This window comes from Salvelinus namaycush, unplaced genomic scaffold (assembly GCF_016432855.1).
Source record: "Salvelinus namaycush isolate Seneca unplaced genomic scaffold, SaNama_1.0 Scaffold941, whole genome shotgun sequence".
NCBI classification, from domain to species: Eukaryota; Metazoa; Chordata; class Actinopteri; order Salmoniformes; family Salmonidae; genus Salvelinus; species Salvelinus namaycush.
The window spans coordinates 71306-88290 of NW_024061688.1; the positions used below are offsets into that span (position 1 = coordinate 71306).

General features: G+C 45.4%; 1 protein-coding gene across 1 annotated transcript; it reads left to right on the forward strand.

Moving 5' to 3' along the window:
- Positions 1-660: 660 nt before the first annotated feature.
- LOC120043498 (protein mono-ADP-ribosyltransferase PARP14-like) lies at positions 661-7232 on the forward strand. The gene is made up of 5 exons (XM_038988091.1): positions 661-1394; positions 1647-2186; positions 2549-2694; positions 6355-6529; positions 6730-7232. The coding sequence occupies exons 1-5, from the start codon at positions 800-802 to the stop codon at positions 7011-7013; spliced, it is 1740 nt and encodes a 579-aa protein (XP_038844019.1). The 5' UTR covers positions 661-799; the 3' UTR covers positions 7014-7232.
- The last annotated feature ends 9753 nt before the right edge of the window (positions 7233-16985 follow it).

The window sequence follows — 16985 nt, forward strand, 5'->3', positions numbered from 1 at the left end:
ATCACAACTAGCTTCCATTCCCCCTGTCACAACTAGCTTCCATTCCACATGTCACAACTAGCTTCCATTCCCCCTGTCACAACTAGCTTCCATTCCCCGTCACAACTAGCTTCCATTCCACATGTCACAACTAGCTTCCATTCCACATGTCACAACTAGCTTCCATTCCACATGTCACAACTAGCTTCCATTCCACATGTCACAACTAGCTTCCATTCCCCCTGTCACAACTAGCTTCCATTCCCCGTCACAACTAGCTTCCATTCCACATGTCACAACTAGCTTCCATTCCACATGTCACAACTAGCTTCCATTCCACATGTCACAACTAGCTTCCATTCCACATGTCACAACTAGCTTCCATTCCACATGTCACAACTAGCTTCCATTCCACATGTCACAACTAGCTTCCATTCCACATGCCACAACTAGCTTCCATTCCCCGTCACAACTAGCTTCCATTCCACATGTCACAACTAGCTTCCATTCCACATGTCACAAGGGACAATTTATGGCTGATTTAAGATGAAAACCTCTACCATGTTACCTTAATGGCACTTTAGTATTTGATTATTATTTAACGCCTTGAGATTGGAAAACATGTTTTTTTATGACAGAATGTTAACATGAGGCGTAATAAATAGTTACACTAGCCGACATGTACTCTATCCGTGGGTCTACCGCAATCAGAATATGCAGGTCGGCAACTTTCACTAGTCTTTTTCAGTCACAGCACATACCTATTCCTGGTGTGTAGCTAGAATAACACACAACCGTCACAAAATGGTTTTATGTTGCCATGGAGTCCACTTTCTCTGATGTTGTGCAAGAATATGTTTCATCCACAGAGCAAAAGCTGGGAGAGGGGATCTACTTCAGCGACAGCGTGCATGGGGCAGAGAGGCTGTGGAAGGGCTCAGCTGACGAGGAGTACCTGTACTTCATTGAGGCACAGGTGCTGACTGGCAAGTCAATTGTTGGCTGTCCAGGTCTCATCGTGCCTCCTCCCTTTGCCAGAGACCCGCTCACCCTGTATGACAGTGTGAAAGGAGGCGGAGACACCTGGGTCATCTTCAATGGTCACCAGGCTCTACCTGAATATCTGATCACCTGCAAAAAGCCTACATACGTAAAACCTCACGGTAAGACATTCTACGTGACGTTCTACTTGACATTCCACATGACGTTCCACTTGACGTTCCACTTGACGTTCCACATGACGTTCCACATGACGTTCCACATGACGTTCCACTTGACGTTCCACTTGACGTTCTACACGACGTTCTACACAACGTTCTACACGACGTTCTACACGACGTTCTACTTGACATTCTACATGACATTCTATAGAATACCCTATTACTTCATTAAAACAGTGTGTTGTGTCCCATATGGTAGCCTAGTGGTTAGAGCATTGGGCCAGTAAACTAAAGGTTGCTGGATCAAATCCCTGACAAGGTCAAAATCTGTTGTTCTGCCCCTGAGCAAGGCAGTTAACCCACTGCTCCCTTGTTGATGTTGATTAAGGCAGCTCCCTGCACCTCTTTGATTCAGAGGGGGGAAATGCCGGAAGACACATTTCAGTTGAAGGCATTCAGTTGTACAACTGACTAGGTATCCTTTTCCTTTTCCTTTTATTCTCACAGCATTGTTCAACTGGGGTAAAGCTAAAAAGCCACAAAAGAATGAGGACATTGTCATCAAGGGCCGGGAAGTGGATCCGACTGTCTTCCACATTTCTTCCAAAGTGGATCGTTGGATCAAGGACCTGAACCTAAAGGAACCAGAGAGCAGCAGCATCCCACACGACGCTGTCTACCTGAACCTAAAGGAACCAGAGAGCAGCAGCATCCCACACGACGCTGTCTACCTGTCCGAATCCAACCGCCACCGCATCCATGCCATGAGAATCCAGGAAACGCTGAGGAAGGCCAGGGACAAAGAGTCCTTCAACTGGAACATTAAAGTGCCTAGCAACATAGTGGATTGGCAGCAGCAGCCACGGGGGCAGTACCAGAGATTCCACCCCATCCATAACTTCCATCTGCAGCAGGCGCTGGAGAGGAAGCAGCCCCGTGTGGAGGTCTCTGTCCGGGGGAAAATGTGCAAGTTCACCCTGCCTGACAGGGCTGCTAACAAGACAAGTGGAAACATCCTCAAAAGCAGACAAATCGACAAGTTAGCAGGTACAGGTTGGTGTATTCCATACAGAGTTAATTTTCTATTTTAACCTTAGTTAACAAGGGGATAAGCTCAGTTCAAGTTCAACACGTCCATTAGCCGGAAGTCTATTTGCATTTGCTTAACCTTTGTATTCTGTTCATGGATACCATTATTGTGAGGAAGGTAAAATTTTTAGAGCAGTGGAAACAACTATTACATGGGCAGATGCTTCGCTAAGACTGTTCTACTTCCCCGTGGCACTATCATATCCTGTATACAACTATGCATGCCCAGCTAGTGTTAGCATGATGGTTAAGTGTGACATGATTTTCTTATGGGAAATGCTAACTGTTCACCAACTTAGCAATAACTGTGTTTTCTCTAGCTCAACCTATTGAGAGTCTCCCTCAGCATTGGGATGCCATGCCAGCCAACACGTCCTGCCTGTCCTGCCTCATCCAGCCAGGAAGCCCAGAGCACAATAAAGTTTTAAACCTGTTCCGAGCCACCTGCCCCAACAAAGTTATAAAGGTAGGCTACCTGTTTTCCAAAATACACTTCCATTGTAGTTATTTTTATGTCTTCGGATGTTCTAGATGTTATCTGCATGGCTGTGTGAGTAATGGGTTGATTAGTTCAGGGTGACTCATCTGTTGGTCTCTAGCCTTCTGACTAGGTTCCTGTCTTTCTAGGGAGTTTTTCCTAGCCACCGTGCTTCTACACCTGCATTGCTTGCTGTTTGGGGTTTTAGTCTGGGTTTCAAATCAAATCAAATGTATTTATATAGCCCTTCTTACATCAGCTGATATCTCAAAGTGCTGTACAGAAACCCAGCCTAAAACCCCAAACAGCAAGCAATGCAGGCGTAGAAGCACTGTGGCTAGGAAAAACTCCCTAGAAAGGCCAAAACCTAGGAAGAAACCTAGAGAGGAACCAGGCTCTGAGGGGTGGCCAGTCCTCTTCTGGCTGTGCCGGGTTGAGATTATAACAGAACATGGCCAAGATGTTCAAATGTTCATAAATGACCAGCATGGTCAAATAATAATCACAGTAGTTGTCGAGGGTGCAGCAAGTCAGCACTTCAGGAGTAAATGTCAGTTGGCTTTTCATAGCCGATCATTAAGAGTATCTCTACCACTCCTGCTGTCTCTAGAGAATTGAAAACAGCAGGCCTGGGACAGGTAGCACGTCCGGTGAACAGGTCAGGGTTCCATAGCCGCAGGCATAACAGTTGAAACTGGAGCAGCAGCACGGCCAGATGGACTGGGGACAGCAAGGAGTCATCATGCCAGGTCGTCCTGAGGCATGGTCCTAGGGCTCAGGTCCTCCGAGAGAGAGAAAAAAAGAGAGAAAGAGAGAATTAGAGAGAGCATACTAAAATTCACACAGGACACCGGATAAGACACCGGATAAGACAGTACTCCAGATATAACAAACTGATCCTAGCCCCCCGACACATAAACTACTGCAGCATAAATACTGGAGGCTGAGACAGGAGGGGTCAGGAGACACTGTGGCCCCATCCGATGATACCCCCGGACAGGGCCAAACAGGAAGGATATAACCCCACCCACTTTGCCAAAGCACAGCCCCCACACCACTAGAGGGATATCTTCAGCCACCAACTTACCATCCTGAGACAAGGCCGAGTATAGCCCACAAAGATCTTCGCCACGGCACAACCCAAGGGGGGGGGAGGGCGCCAACCCAGACAGGAAGATCACGTCAGTGACTCAACCCACTCAAGTGACGCACCCCTCCTAGGGACGGCATGAAAGAGCACAAGTAAGCCAGTGACTCAACCCCTGTAATAGGGTTAGAGGCAGAGAATCCCAGTGGAGAGAGGGGAACCGGCCAGGCAGAGACAGCAAGGGCGGTTCAATGCTCCAGAGCCTTTCCGTTCACCTTCACACTCCTGGGCCAGACTACACTCAATCATATGACCCACTGAAGAGATGAGTCTTCAGTAAAGACTTAAAGGTTGAGACCGAGTCTGCGTCTCTCACATGGGTAGGCAGACCATTCCATAAAAATGGAGCTCTATAGGAGAAAGCCCTGCCTCCAGCTGTTTGCTTAGAAATTCTAGGGACAATTTGGAGGTCTGCGTCTTGTGACCGTAGCGTACGTGTAGATATGTACGGCAGGACCAAATCGGAAAGATAGGTAGGAGCAAGCCCATGTAATGCTTTGTAGGTTAGCAGTAAAACCTTGAAATCAGCCCTTGCCTTAACAGGAAGCCAGTGTAGGGAGGCTAGCACTGGAGTAATATGATCACATTTTTTGGTTCTAGTCAGGATTCTAGCAGCCTGACTGAAGTTTATTTAGTGCTTTATCTGGGTAGCCGAAAAGTAGAGCATTGCAGTAGTCTAACCTAGAAGTAACAAAAGCATGGATTAATTTTTCTGCATAATTTTTGGACAGAAAGTTTCTGATTTTTGCAATGTTACGTAGATGGAAAAAAGCTGTCCTTGAAACAGTCTTGATATGTTCGTCAAAAGAGAGATCAGGGTCCAGAGTAACGCTGAGGTCCTTCACAGTTTTATTTGAGACGACTGTACAACCATCAAGATTAATTGTCAGAGTCAACAGAAGATCTCTTTGTTTCTTGGGACCTAGAACAAGCATCTCTGTTTTGTCCGAGTTTAAAAGTAGAAAGTTTGCAGCCATCCACTTCCTTATGTCTGAAACACAGGCTTCTAGCGAGGGCAATTTTGGGGCTTCACCATGTTTCATTGAAATGTACAGCTGTGTGTCATCCGCATAGCAGTGAAAGTTAACATTATGTTTTCGAATGACATCCCCAAGAGGTAAAATATATAGTGAAAATAATAGTGGTCCTAAAACAGAACCTTGAGGAACACCGAAATTTACAGTTGATTTGTCAGAGGACAAACCATTCACAGAGACAAACTGATATATTTCCGACAGATAAGATCTAACCCACGCCAGAACTTGTCCGTGTAGACCAATTTGCGTTTCCAATCTCTCCAAAAGAATGTGGTGATCGATGATATCAAAAGCAGCACTAAGGTCTAGGAGCACGAGGACAGATGCAGAGCTTCGGTCTGACGCCATTAAAAGGTAATTTACCACCTTCACAAATGCAGTCTCAGTGCTAGGATGGGGTCTAAAACCAGACTGAAGCATTTCGTATACATTGTTTGTCTTCAGGAAGGTAGTGAGTTGCTGCGCAACAGCTTTTTCAATTTTTTTTGGGAGGAATGGAAGATTCGATATATGCCGATAGTTTTTTTATATTTTCTGGGTCAAGGTTTGGCTTTTTCAAGAGAGGCTTTATTACTGCCACTTTTAGTGAGTTTGGTACACATCCGGTGGATAGAGAGCCGTTTATTATGTTCAACATAGGAGGGCCAAGCACAGGAAGCAGCTCTTTCAGTAGTTTAGTTGGAATAGGGTCCAGTATGCAGCTTGAAGGTTTAGAGGCCATGATTATTTTCATCTTTGTATCAAGAGATATAGTACTAAAACACTTGAGTGTCTCTTTTGATCCTAGGTCCTGGCAAAGTTGTGCAGACTCAGGACAACTGAGCTTTGGAGGAATACGCAGATTTAAAGAGGAGTCCGTAATTTGCTTTCTAATGATCATGATCTTTTCCTCAAAGAAGTTCATGAATTTATTACTGCTGAAGTGAAAGCCATCCTCACTTGGGGAATGCTGCTTTTTAGTTAGCTTTGCAACAGTATCAAAAAGAAATTGAGGATTGTTCTTATTTTCCTCAATTAAGTTGGAAAAATAGGATGATCGAGCAGCAGTGAGGGCTCTTCGATACTGCACGGTACTGTCTTTCCAAGCTAGTCGGAAGACTTCCAGTTTGGTGTGGCGCCATTTCCGTTCCAATTTTCTGTACAGCACTTTTGACATCGGCTGATGCAAAAAGGGCTTTATAAATACATTTGATTTGAATTTGATTTAATTTGAGATCAGCCATATTAAATTGTTTGTTTATTAGAGTGTGTTAGTATTTAGTTAAGCACTTAGAAATAATGATGAGGCCCCTCAGCTCATCTAGGGGTCAGTTAGGGGTCAGCTAGGGGTCAGCCACGCCAGATATTTGTTTGTCTGGATCTTTTTCAGCCCACAATAATAATCGAAGATGTATAGAAGGTATTCAGGATACATTTTAGAGTCTATTAATGGCTCGTATAAAGTGTACCCTCAATTTATTTCAGATTGAGAGGATCCAGAACCCAACCCTGTGGAGGAGTCTCCAGATCAAGAAACATGACATGGAGCTCAGGAACGGTCACCAGAAGAATGAGAAGAGGCTCTTCCATGGAACATGCCACACAACCATCAATCACATCAACAACCATGGCTTCAATCGGAGCTTTGCTGGGAAAAATGGTAAGACAGATACGTACGTTCCATGGACAAGTAGCCTGGTCCCAGATCTGTTTGTCCTGTCTTGCCAACTCCTATGGTTATTGGTAAAAATTATATGTACAATTCTATTGCTCTTGATTTTAAACTTAGCTTGTGCTTCTCATTTACTCAGTCCTGTCTCTGCAATAGTCTAAAACCTAAGCAATGTATCATTTTTCCAGCTACAGCATTTGGAAACGGCACCTACTTTGCTGTTGGTGCCAGCTACTCTGCCAGTAGCACATACTCAAGAGCGGATCTCCAAGGGCAGAAGAATATGTACCTATGTCGAGTTCTGACTGGAGATTTCACAGCAGGACGACGTGGGATGACAGTGCCTCCAGCTAAAAGCACCACGACTGTTGAACTCTTCAACAGCGTGACAGACCACCCATCAAGGCCATCTATGTTTGTTGTTTTCCATGACAATCAGGCATATCCTGAGTACTTGATCACTTTCTTCTAGACCCTGCGGAGAAAAGCAAAGAAATCAATGCTCTTACTAAACTTTCAAAAGTCTTCCTTATGATTATGACTATGTCCCTTATAAACTGTTATACACAACTTTTATTGAAGAAATGAAAATGACTGATGTCACTTCTGCATGGAAAAGTGTAACCATTACAGGTTATAATGTAACCCGGTTCAATCTAACCCTAGCCTGAACCACAACCACAACCACAACCCTAACCCTAACCCTAACCCTAACCCTAGCCTGAACCACAACCACAACCCTAACCCTAACCCTAACCCTAGCCTGAACCACAACCACAACCCTAACCCTCAACCCTAACCCTAACCCTAGCCTGAACCACAACCACAACCCTAACCCTCAACCACAAACCTAACCCTAGCCTCAACCCTAACCCTAACCCTAAACCTCAACCACAAACCTAACCCTAGCCTCAACCCTAACCCTAACCCTAAACCTCAACCACAAACCTAACCCTAGCCTCAACCCTAACCCTAAGCCTAAACCTCAACCACAAACCTAACCTTAAACCTCAACCACAACCCAAACCCTAACCCTAAACCTCAACCACAACCACAACCACAACCCTAACCCTAACCTTAGCTTCATGTCTACGACCCAGTTCAACCATAACCCTAACCCAAACCACATCCAACCCTATTCCTGCAGCCATATTCTACCCCTTGATTATTTGTAACTTAGACCTCTGCTCTGACATTCTGGGGTTTCATTCTCAATTCTAAAAACTAGATTCTAAAATGGGTGGTTCAAGCTCTGAATGCTGATTGGCTGACAGCCGTGGTATATCAGACCGTTTACCACGGGTATGACAAAACATGTATTTTTACTGCTCTAATTACGTTGGTAACCAGTTTGTAATAGAAATCAGGCACCTCGGGGGTTTGTGGTATATTGGCCATATACCACAAACTCCTCGGGCCTTATTGGACAAAACTTGGTGTGATAGTGAGATAAAAAAAGTTTTATTCTGAACTCACCAGAATGCAGAGAAAGACAGTGAGCGAGTGAAAGCAAGCGAGATCGAGTGAGTGAGAGAGAGCAAGATCGAGAGAGAGAGAGAGAGAGAGCGAGAGAGAGAGACAGAGAGAGAGAGAGAGACAGAGAGAGAGAGAGAGAGAAACAGAGAGAGAGAGAGACAGAGAGAGAGCTAGAACTAAGCATGTTTAAGTGGTTTTATAATGGTGAATTGAATTTAATAACCTACAAATAAAATCGAATTATTCTGTATACATTTACGAAGGTAAATAAATATGTTGTTTTTCGCATCAATTCAATGTCTACATCCTCCCTAACAAGGCCTGTCTCCAGAAATACTAGTACAGTCTGTGCAGGGCAGGGGCTTGTTCCAGCAAAGCATCAACACACTTTCCAGCTAATTGAAATGTTGTTTTTGTGCCCCTCGGCCAATTCAGAAAGCTGATAGAGGACCTTATTACTGATCAATGTGTTTGTTTTTTATGACCTTGTTTTTCTGACTCGTGTATTTTCTGTCATTTCTGTAATTCAGGGCTCATCTGTAAAGAGACCTCGGTCTCAGCATGACTCCCTGATAAAATACAGGTGAAATAAAATAACCAAGGTCTCGATGATGATTGGTTGGCTTGTTGAATCAGGTGTGTTAGTGCTTGACTTGAGTACCTGCACCTTCCTGTTCCTCTTATAGAATATCAGATCAGCAGTATAGAGGAGTTGCTGTTCCTCTTATAGAATATCAGATCAACAGTATAGAGGAGTTGCTGTTCCTCTTATAGAATATCAGATCAACAGTATAGAGGAGTTGCTGTTCCTCTTGTAGAATATCAGATCAACAGTATTGTGGAGTTGCTGTTCCTCTTATAGAATATCAGATCAACAGTATAGAGGAGTTGCTGTTCCTCTTATAGAGTATCAGATCAACAGTATAGAGGAGTTGCTGTTCCTCTTATAGAATATCAGATCAACAGTATAGAGGAGTTGCTGTTCCTCTTATAGAATATCAGATCAACAGTATAGAGGAGTTGCTGTTCCTCTTATAGAATATCAGATCAACAGTATAGAGGAGTTGCTGTTCCTCTTATAGAATATCAGATCAACAGTATAGAGGAGTTGCTGTTCCTCTTATAGAGTATCAGATCAACAGTATAGAGGAGTTGCTGTTCCTCTTATAGAATATCAGATCAACAGTATAGAGGAGTTGCTGTTCCTCTTATAGAATATCAGATCAACAGTATAGAGGAGTTGCTGTTCCTCTTATAGAATATCAGATCAACAGTATAGAGGAGTTGCTGTTCCTCTTATAGAATATCAGATCAACAGTATAGAGGAGTTGCTTTTCCTCTTATAGAATATCAGATCAGCAATATAGTGGAGTTGCTGTTCCTCTTATAGAATATCAGATCAACAGTATAGAGGAGTTGCTGTTCCTCTTATAGAATATCAGATCAACAGTATAGAGGAGTTGCTGTTCCTCTTGTAGAATATCAGATCAACAGTATAGTGGAGTTGCTGTTCCTCTTATAGAATATCAGATCAACAGTATAGTGGAGTTGCTATTCCTCTTATAGAATATCAGATCAACAGTATAGAGGAGTTGCTGTTCCTCTTATATAATATCAGATCAACAGTATTGTGGAGTTGCTGTTCCTCTTATAGAATATCAGATCAACAGTATAGAGGAGTTGCTGTTCCTCTTATAGAATATCAGATCAACAGTATAGAGGAGTTGCTGTTCCTCTTATAGAATATCAGATCAACAGTATAGAGGAGTTGCTGTTCCTCTTATAGAATATCAGATCAACAGTATAGAGGAGTTGCTGTTCCTCTTATAGAATATCAGATCAACAGTATAGAGGAGTTGCTGTTCCTCTTATAGAGTATCAGATCAACAGTATAGAGGAGTTGCTGTTCCTCTTATAGAATATCAGATCAACAGTATAGAGGAGTTGCTGTTCCTCTTATAGAATATCAGATCAACAGTATAGAGGAGTTGCTGTTCCTCTTATAGAATATCAGATCAACAGTATAGAGGAGTTGCTGTTCCTCTTATAGAATATCAGATCAACAGTATAGAGGAGTTGCTGTTCCTCTTATAGAATATCAGATCAACAGTATAGAGGAGTTGCTTTTCCTCTTATAGAATATCAGATCAGCAATATAGTGGAGTTGCTGTTCCTCTTATAGAATATCAGATCAACAGTATAGAGGAGTTGCTGTTCCTCTTATAGAATATCAGATCAACAGTATAGAGGAGTTGCTGTTCCTCTTGTAGAATATCAGATCAACAGTATTGTGGAGTTGCTGTTCCTCTTATAGAATATCAGATCAACAGTATAGAGGAGTTGCTGTTCCTCTTATAGAATATCAGATCAACAGTATAGAGGAGTTGCTGTTCCTCTTATATAATATCAGATCAACAGTATTGTGGAGTTGCTGTTCCTCTTATAGAATATCAGATCAACAGTATAGAGGAGTTGCTGTTCCTCTTATAGAATATCAGATCAACAGTATAGAGGAGTTGCTGTTCCTCTTATAGAATATCAGATCAACAGTATTGTGGAGTTGCTGTTCCTCTTATAGAATATCAGATCAACAGTATAGAGGAGTTGCTGTTCCTCTTATAGAATATCAGATCAACAGTATAGAGGAGTTGCTGTTCCTCTTATATAATATCAGATCAACAGTATTGTGGAGTTGCTGTTCCTCTTATAGAATATCAGATCAACAGTATAGAGGAGTTGCTGTTCCTCTTATAGAATATCAGATCAACAGTATAGAGGAGTTGCTGTGCCTCTTATAGAATACCATTTTGTACCATATACCATATACCATTTTGTGTATATAGCTTCACGGTCGTCAGTTTGTTATTTTGTTAGTTTGTGTATAGCTGTTTGTTGTTTTGTTTCATTTTCCTTCTTAAAATAAAAAGAAGATGTATTTTTCACGCGCTGCGCCTTGGTCCTCTCTCTCTCCCTTTGACGATCGTGACAGAATGACCCACCTGAATCGGATCAAGCAGCGTGTGAAACAACAACAGGACCCACCTACACAGGACTATTGGAATTGGGAGGAAATTCTGGACCGCGAAGTACCAGGAGAATATAACCGCCCCAAAGCTGAGCTGGAGGCAGCGAAAGCAGAGAGGCGGAGATATGAGGAGGCAGCACGGAAACAAGGCTGAAAGCCCGTAAGTCAAACCCAAAAATTTCTTGGGAGGGGGCTCTCGGGTAGTTTAGTTGGGTCAGTCGGGAGACGTGAGCCAACTCCTCCTGTTTACCGTAAGGAGCCGGTGAGGGCGGATTTGGAGGAGAGTGACGCAGAGACAGTAAAGGAGTTAATGGAGAAATTGGAGGAGAGAGTTATGAGGGATGTATTGGTTTGGTGCATGAGGCACGGCATCCGTCCGAATGAACGTGTTGGTGATTTAATGTCACCAGGAACAGCTCTCCATACTCGTCCTGAGGTGCGTGCTAGCCGTCTGGTTAAGACAGTGCCTACAGCACGCACAAAGCCTCCTGTGCGTCTCCAGAGTCCTGTGCGTCCTGTCACTGCTCCTCGCACTAGCCCTGTGGTGCGTGTCTCCAGTCCAGTGCCTCCAGTTCCGGCACCACGCATCAAGCCTCCTGTGCGTCTCCAGAGCCCTGTACGCACTGTTCCTTCTCCCCGTACTCGCCCTGATGTGCGTGCCCTCAGCCCGGTACCACCAGTGCCGGTACCACGCACCAGGCCTATAGTGCGCCTCGAGAGTCCAGTGTGCCCTGTTCCTCCTCCACGTACTAGCCCTATGGTGCGTGTCTCCAGCCCATTACCACCAGTGCCTACACCACGCACCAAGCCTCCTGTGTGTCCCCAGAGTCCTGTGCGTCCTGTTGCTGCTCCCCGCACTAGCCCTGAGATGCGTGTCCCCAGCCCGGTACCACCAGTTCCGGCACCACGCACTAGGCCTAATGTGCGTCCCCAGGGTCCGGTATGCCCTGTTCCTTCTCCCCGCACTAGCCCGAAGGTGCGTGTCCTTAGCCCGGTGCCTCCAGTTCCGGCACCACGCACCAGGCCTACAGTGCGCCTCATCCGGCCAGAGCCATCCGTCTCCCCAGCGCCATCTGAGCCATCCGTCTCCCCAGCGCCATCTGAGCCATCCGTCTCCCCAGCGCCATCTGAGCCATCCGTCTCCCCAGCGCCATCTGAGCCATCCGTCTCCCCAGCGCCGTCTGAGCCATCCGTCTGCCCAGTGCCGTCTGAGCCATCCGTCTGCCCCGAGCCATTAGAGCCGCCCGTCTGTCCCGAGCCGTCAGAGCCGTTAGTCAGTCAGGAGCCGCTAGAGCCATTCGTCAGACAGGATCTGCCAGAGCCGCCAACCAGACAGGATCTGCCAGAGCCGCCAACCAGACAGGATCTGCCAGAGCCGCCAACCAGACAGGATCTGCCAGAGCCGCCAACCAGACAGGATCTGCCAGAGCCGCCAACCAGACAGGATCTGCCAGAGCCGCCAACCAGACAGGATCTGCCAGAGCCGCCAACCAGACAGGATCTGCCAGATCCGTCAGCCAGCCATGAGCAGCCAGATCCGTCAGCCAGCCATGAGCAGCCAGATCCGTCAGCCAGCCATGAGCAGCCAGATCCGTCAGCCAGCCATGAGCAGCCAGATCCGTCAGCCAGCCATGAGCAGCCAGATCCGTCAGCCAGCCATGAGCAGCCAGATCCGTCAGCCAGCCATGAGCAGCCAGATCCGTCAGCCAACCATGAGTCCAGCCAGGATCCGCCAGAGCCGTCCAGCCAGGATCCGCCAGAGCCGTCATCCAGCCAGGATCCGTCCCTCAGTCCGGAGCTGCCGTCCCTCAGTCCGGAGCTGCCCCTTATCCTGGTGCTGCCCCTTATCCTGGTGCTGCCCCTTATCCTGGTGCTGCCCCTTATCCTGGTGCTGCCCCTTATCCTGGTGCTGCCCCTTAGTCCGGTGCTGCCCCTTAGTCCGGTGCTGCCCCTTAGTCCGGTGCTGCCCCTTAGTCCGGTGCTGCCCCTTAGTCCGGTGCTGCCCCTTAGTCCGGTGCTGCCCCTTAATCCAGTGGGGTTAATGTGGAGGGTGGCCATTTGGAGGAGGCTACGAAAGCGGGTAGTGACTATGGTGGGGTGGGGACCACGACCAGTGCCGGAGCCGCCACCGTGGACGGACGCCCACCCAGACCCTCCCCTAGACTTTGTGCTGGTGCGCCCGGAGTTCGCACCTTAAGGGGGGGTTATGTCACGCCCTGGCCTTAGTATTCTTTGTTTTCTTAATTATTTTAGTTAGGTCAGGGTGTGACATGGGGAATGTATGTGGTTTTTGTAGTGTCTAGGGTGGTTGTAAGGTTTAGGGGGTTTATTAGAGTAGTTGGGTTTATGTGTAGTATAGAAGTCTAGCTGTGTCTATGGTGGAGTGTATGTTTCTAGGTATGTCTATGGTTGCCTGAGTGGGTCTCAATCAGAGACAGATGTCTTTCATTTGTCTCTGATTGGGAGCCATATTTAAGGCAGCCATAGGCATCATGCATTTGTGGGTAATTGTCTATGTCAGTGTGTAATGGTCAGTGTCAGCACCATTTTGTGTATATAGCTTCACGGTCGTCAGTTTGTTATTTTGTTAGTTTGTGTATAGCTGTTTGTTGTTTTGTTTCATTTTCCTTCTTAAAATAAAAAGAAGATGTATTTTTCACGCGCTGCGCCTTGGTCCTCTCTCTCTCCCTTTGACGATCGTGACACTGTTCCTCTTATAGAATATCAGATCAACAGTATAGAGGAGTTGCTGTTCCTCTTATAGAATATCAGATCAACAGTATAGAGGAGTTGCTGTTCCTCTTATAGAATATCAGATCAACAGTATAGAGGAGTTGCTGTTCCTCTTATAGAATATCAGATCAACAGTATAGAGGAGTTGCTGTTCCTCTTATAGAATATCAGATCAGCAGTATAGTGGAGTTGCTGTTCCTCTTATAGAATATCAGACCAACAGTATAGAGGAGTTGCTGTTCCTCTTATAGAATATCAGATCAACAGTATAGAGGAGTTGCTGTTCCTCTTATAGAATATCAGATCAACAGTATAGAGGAGTTGCTGTTCCTCTTATAGAATATCAGATCAACAGTATAGAGGAGTTGCTGTTTCTCTTATAGAATATCAGATCAACAGTATAGAGGAGTTGCTGCCCCTAAATATAAACAGTACAGACACACAACATGAGAACTGGCACCTATTTCAGTCCAAGTCAAGCATGGGCTAGTATGGAACTAAACCCTGCGCTCCCTACCCTTGTAGCTTTACAGCTGCAGAGGATGTAGTTGCTATGTAAATCCACATGGGGGAGACAGCGGTTCGTGTTGACGTCACTCTCATATTCCTAACTGCCACAAGGAGAAGTTGCTGATGTGTGAGAAGAATGATAGTATCTTAGAGTTTGTTTATCTTACGCCACCAAAATACATAACTTTGTTGTTCATCAATGAGGCAGTTGGGACAGAGGGACTAACTCTGGTCAAAAGTAGATTATTAGGACGCACCTTGAGAGACTAAGGGGACTTTTCCAACCAGCAATCCATATTTATAGCGCAACTAGCCAAAACCTAAATCTGACCCTCACTTGAACACTAACCTTAAGCAAAACCCTTCACCAACACCTTAACCCTTAACCCTAACCCTTGACCCTAACCCTTAACCCTTAACCCTTAACCCTTAACCTAACCCTTAACCCTTAACCTAACCCTTAACCCTTAGTCCAAACCCTTAACCGTTAACCCTTAACCTAACCCTTAACCCAAACCCTTAACCCTTAACCCCTAACCTAACCCGTAACCCTTAACCCTTAACCCAAACCCTTAACCCTTAACCTAACCCTAACCCTTAACCTAACCCGTAACCCTTAACCCTTAACCCTTAACCCTTAACCTTAACCCTTAACCCTTAACCCTTAACCCTTAACCTAACCCTTAACCCTTAACCTAACCCTAACCCTTAACCCTTAACCCAACACCTTAACCCTTAACCTAACCCTTAACCCTTAACCCTTAACCCAAACCCTTAACCCTTAACCTAACCCTAACCCTTAACCTAACCCTAACCCTAACCCTAACCCTAACTCTAACCCTAACCCTTAACCCAAACCCTTAACCCTTAACCCCTAACCAAACCCGTAACCCTTAACCCTTAACCCTTAACCCAAACCCTAAACCCTTAACCTAACCCTAACCCTTAACCTAACCCTTAACCCTTAACCCTTAACCCAAACCCTTAACCCTTAACCTAACCCTAACCCTTAACCTAACCCTAACCCTAACCCTAACTCTAACCCTAACCCTTAACCCTTAACCCTTAACCCTTAACCCTTAACCTAACCCTTAACCCAAACCCTTAACCCTTAACCCCTAACCTAACCCGTAACCCTTAACCCTTAACCCAAACCCTTAACCCTTAACCTAACCCTAACCCTTAACCTAACCCGTAACCCTTAACCCTTAACCCTTAACCCTTAACCTTAACCCTTAACCCTTAACCCTTAACCCTTAACCCTTAACCTAACCCTTAACCCTTAACCTAACCCTAACCCTTAACCCTTAACCCAACACCTTAACCCTTAACCTAACCCTTAACCCTTAACCCTTAACCCAAACCCTTAACCCTTAACCTAACCCTAACCCTTAACCTAACCCTAACCCTAACCCTAACCCTAACTCTAACCCTAACCCTTAACCCAAACCCTTAACCCTTAACCCCTAACCAAACCCGTAACCCTTAACCCTTAACCCTTAACCCAAACCCTAAACCCTTAACCTAACCCTAACCCTTAACCTAACCCTTAACCCTTAACCCTTAACCCAAACCCTTAACCCTTAACCTAACCCTAACCCTAACCCTTAACCTAACCCTAACCCTAACCCTAACTCTAACCCTAACCCTTAACCCTTAACCCTTAACCCTTAACCCTTAACCTAACCCTTAACCCAAACCCTTAACCCTTAACCTAACCCTAACCCTTAACCTAACCCTTAACCCTAACGCTAACCCTAACCCTTAACCCTTAACTCTTAACCCTTAACCCTTAACCCTTAACTCTTAACCCTTAACTCTTAACCCTTAACCCAAACCCTTAACCCTTAACCTTAACTCTTAATCCTTAACCCTAACCCTAACCCTTAATCCTTAACCCTTAACCCTTAACCCCTAGTCTGAAATGACATCCTATCACTAGAGGAAATTTGAGCGAGAGGTTATGTGCCTCTACCCCTAACTGCCCCTCTCTGCCCCTCACTGCCCCTCACTAAATATAACTTTGTGGAATACAGAAAATCTACAAAAAAATAGAATTATGTTACAACGAAGATACAAAATTCAGGATGCAATCGATTGTGAGTTGTGATATATACATTTTGTGGGATAAATTTGGGTTGCATGTTCACAATTGGGCCTTTTCTGAGATCTCTGCCAAGCAACGAGGAGGAAACAGGCTTGCCTGGTGATCGTGGGGCGTTAAGCCCTGAATGTCTCCCAGACTGCGTGCCACCCCCAAGACCACAGCCAATCGCATGCAAGGAACAACGCAGCTAACTTGGCTAGACTAGCCAACTAAATTAGCATTGTTTCTTGCATGAGATTGGATGTACAAATACACCCCCTGAACAGGACAGTAGACTATCACAGGGCCTTATCCCCTGAACAGGACACTAGACTATCACAGGGCCTTATCCCCTGAACAGGACACTAGACTATCACAGGGCCTTATCCCCTGAACAGGACACTAGACTATCACAGGGCCTTATCCCCTGGACAGGACACTAGACTATCACAGGGCCTTATCTCCTGAACAGGACACTAGACTATCACAGGGCCTTATCTCCTGGACAGGACACTAGACTATCACAGGACCTTATCTCATGAACAGGACACTAGACTATCACAGGGCCTTATCTCCTGAACAGGACAGTAGACTATCACAGGGCCTTATCTCCT

Excerpts from the sequence above, each read along its gene's own strand:
- LOC120043498 (XM_038988091.1), top strand. The coding sequence starts at position 800 with ATGGAGTCCACTTTCTCTGATGTTGTGCAAGAATATGTTTCATCCACA. Across the intron at positions 2,695-6,354 it reads GCCCCAACAAAGTTATAAAG|ATTGAGAGGATCCAGAACCC; the intron begins GTAGGCTACCTG and ends AATTTATTTCAG. Across the intron at positions 6,530-6,729 it reads GAGCTTTGCTGGGAAAAATG|CTACAGCATTTGGAAACGGC; the intron begins GTAAGACAGATA and ends TCATTTTTCCAG.